Source organism: Calcarisporiella thermophila (assembly GCF_041956535.1).
Source record: "Calcarisporiella thermophila strain CBS 279.70 unplaced genomic scaffold VTP21scaffold_7, whole genome shotgun sequence".
Lineage (NCBI taxonomy): Eukaryota > Fungi > Calcarisporiellomycota > Calcarisporiellomycetes > Calcarisporiellales > Calcarisporiellaceae > Calcarisporiella > Calcarisporiella thermophila.
This window is the reverse complement of record NW_027192197.1, coordinates 69,008-72,400: the sequence shown is the minus strand read 5'-3', so window position 1 is coordinate 72,400 and position 3,393 is coordinate 69,008. Positions and strand designations below refer to the sequence as shown.

At 42.6% G+C, this 3,393-nt stretch overlaps 1 protein-coding gene and 2 non-coding genes across 3 annotated transcripts; 2 read left to right on the top strand and 1 right to left on the bottom strand.

The window, feature by feature from the left end:
- The first annotated feature begins 355 nt into the window (after window positions 1–355).
- Window positions 356–427, top strand: VTP21DRAFT_t82. The gene has a single exon. It is a non-coding gene; the product is annotated as a tRNA-Trp (tRNA).
- A 542-nt stretch (window positions 428–969) lies between these two features.
- On the top strand, window positions 970–2,974 carry VTP21DRAFT_10298 (uncharacterized protein; the record flags this gene model as incomplete). The annotated part of the gene is made up of 5 exons (XM_069389618.1): window positions 970–1,166; window positions 1,234–1,309; window positions 1,398–1,653; window positions 1,722–2,881; window positions 2,951–2,974. 5 exons carry the CDS (start codon window positions 970–972, stop codon window positions 2,972–2,974), a joined length of 1,713 nt encoding a protein of 570 aa, XP_069252921.1.
- A 267-nt stretch (window positions 2,975–3,241) lies between these two features.
- Window positions 3,242–3,313, bottom strand: VTP21DRAFT_t64. The gene has a single exon. It is a non-coding gene; the product is annotated as a tRNA-Trp (tRNA).
- Window positions 3,314–3,393: the final 80 nt, after the last annotated feature.

Sequence of the window (3,393 nt, the reverse complement as noted above, 5' to 3'; positions counted from 1 at the left end):
AATAATAGCTTATCCTCACCTTAATAATAAAAATAAGAGATTGGTGAGGAACAGTAAAACAAAATAGAGGGGTTTAAATAGAATTAAGAGATAAAGGAAATAGCTCAACTGGTGTTCAAGGATAAATAAAGCTAAACCAACAAAATAGCAATCAACCTCAACAAAGTAACCATGAGGGAGCATAAGAGTAACCACGAGGACGGCGAGTAACCACGAGGGGTCGGCAACGTAGCGGTAAACAATTCTATTGGCTGCTCCACTTTAAAGATATCGCGCTTCCTGAATGCCTATGTGACTGCCTCTGTGACTCCCCCGTACAAAAACCAATTATCTCGTAACAAAAAAGAGAGAAAATGGGGCGTTGGCGCAATGGTAGCGCGTCCGCCTCCAGAGCGGAAGGTTGGGAGTTCGAGTCTCTCACGTCCCAAATTTTTTATTATCAAATATTTCATATAATTCTGATATTGGACTTTAAAAATTTTGAATAGAATTTCAAACTTACATGGAGATGCTTTATTTTTTTTCAATAGAAATATATTTATTTAAGTTAATATTAAATAGAGTAAATAAGAAAGCATAGAAGCTTTGAAATTCTGCCCACTTTCTAAAATTACCATTATCATATACCATAGCTTTTGTTTAGTCAGATCAGGAGGTTCCCTTTTAGCTGTTTTTTTTGAGATAACGAATTGTCTTCGAATTATATTACGGTATAATTTCATATTCTATCGTAAATTTTCTTTTTTGGAAGGAGAGGAGAAATTTCACCGGATGATGCATAAAAAGGATATTATTGCGTGATATCGAGTAGGAAGTTTAAATATCGGAGCACAATTTATCCAATTCACCACGTATTCCTCCCCATATCCCCCTCTAGAAGAGATAGACTTTAAACTCACCTCTATTCCTTCCCACCCTAATTCTAAAACCAGGTTCCCCCAATATACTTCAGAAACTTAGCGATACATTATGGCCAACACACCACACGGCGGAATTCTCAAGGACTTGCATTCTCGTGATGCTCATAAGAATGCGGCGTTGCTTGAAGAAGTCGAGTTCTTGCCGAGCTTGGTACTATCCGAGCGCCAGCTCTGCGACTTGGAGCTCATTATGAATGGAGGATTTTCGCCATTGGAAGGATTCCTCAACGAAAAAGACTACAACAGGTTTCAGGAGTTTCTGCTTATCTCTATGAAAACACGATAGCCTCACACAATAATGGTTATATTTTAGTGTATTAGAGAACCTCCGGTTAGCAGATGGCTCTCTCTGGCCTATCCCCGTTTATCTTGATGTTTCCAAGAGTTTTGTAAGTTGAGCTTAAACAATACAGATGCTGAGAAGATCGAGCGAAATCAGTCTCTACTTAACTGCAACTATCTTCATACATATTCCAGGTGGATGAGCACCAACTTGCCCCTGCCAAGCGTATTGTATTGCGCGACCCTCGCGATGACGAGCCGCTTGCTATCCTGACCGTAGAGGACCTTTACACTCCGGACAAGTCACGTGAAGCTAAACTTGTATACGGGGACGACAATCCTGTACATCCCTCTGTCAAGTACCTTCATACGCTGACAAATGATGTGTATGTCGGTGGGAAAGTAGAGGCCATTCAACCGCCCACGCATTATGATTATGTGAACTTGCGCTGTAAGCTTATAAATCCACAAGTTATTTTTTCAGATTTAACTAGACCGAAACTTTAATTTAATGAATAGTCACACCATCTGAGCTCCGCCAGCAGTTCAAAAAGTTGCGATGGACACGTGTAGTTGCTTTCCAGACTCGTAATCCAATGCATCGCGCGCATCGCGAGTTGACAGTACGAGCAGCTCGATCTCGCCAGTGCAACCTACTCATTCAACCTGTGGTTGGATTGACAAAACCCGGCGACATTGATCATTTTACTCGCGTTCGCGTCTATAAGCGCATTCTTTCCAAATATCCAAGCGGAATGGCCGAATTGAGCCTACTGCCACTGGCCATGCGAATGGGAGGGCCGCGCGAAGCGTTGTGGCACGCCATTATCCGAAAGAATCACGGATGTACCCATTTTATTGTTGGGCGTGGGCACGCGGATCCGGGCAAGTGGCCTCTGTATGGACCCTACGATGCGCAAGATTTGGTTGCAAAATACCAGGAAGAGCTTCAAATTACAATGGTGCCTTTCCAAGACATGACCTATGTTGCAGATACGGATGAATACGTTCCCGCTGACGAGATCCCGGCCGGAGTGACAACGTTGAGCATTTCAGGAACTCAGTTGCGCGAAAAATTGAAGCTTGGTCACTCGATCCCTGACTGGTTTACTTATTCGGATGTAGTGGAAATTTTGCGTGAGTCGTATCCGCCCCGTCAGAAACAAGGTTTTACCGTTTTCTTCACCGGATATCTGAATAGTGGGAAGGATACTATTGCACGTGCGCTCGAGATTTCGCTCAAACAAGAAGGGTCTCGCTCCGTGACGCTATTACTTGGTGAAACCATTCGCTCCGAACTCTCCTCCGAGCTTGGGTTCACCAAGCGCGATCGTGACACCAACATCTCGCGTATCGCGTTTGTTGCAGGTGAATTGACGCGTGCGGGTGCAGCATGCATTGCAGCCCCGATTGCTCCATATGAAGTTGCTCGACAACATGCCCGAGAGACGGTGGAAAAATACGGCGGTTTCTATTTGGTTCATGTTGCCACACCTCTTGAGCACTGCATTAAGACAGATCGCCGTGGACTTTATCAGCGCGCCATTGCAGGCGAGGTCAAGGGCTTCACCGGTATTGATGATCCGTATGAAGTACCGAAAAATGCCGACTTGGTAGTAGATATCACAAAGGAATCAGTCTCTCAGATCGTGCATAATATTGTTTTATTGTTAGAAAAGGTAAAATAATCGCTTTTTTAACCTAATTTATGACTTTTTACTGACATATTTGCTTGATTATTCTAATAGGATGGATATGTGGGTGCACGCTAGGGTGTATAGATGGAAATAAGAGGATATGATTTGTGCTAAACGGCGTGGCAAAATATACTTAAATATATATAAGTGCTGGAATTTTAAACTTCTATATAATGAAGTCCGCTGATTTCAAATCGTGAAAAGTGAATTTATTACAAAAAGTGTTGGTTTAGTGGACATTAACTGTGAATAGCTGAAGAGTTACATGAATCGTGAATGTGAGAAATTATAATCAAGTTCAGTGTAAAATATCAATAATAAATTGGATTTTTCCAAAAAATGTGGGACGTGAGAGACTCGAACTCCCAACCTTCCGCTCTGGAGGCGGACGCGCTACCATTGCGCCAACGCCCCATAACAATTAATTGTTATGAACCGTGGTGGACTTAACCAATGAGAATCGCCTAGCGAGAAGGAAATCTAATCTTTTATTT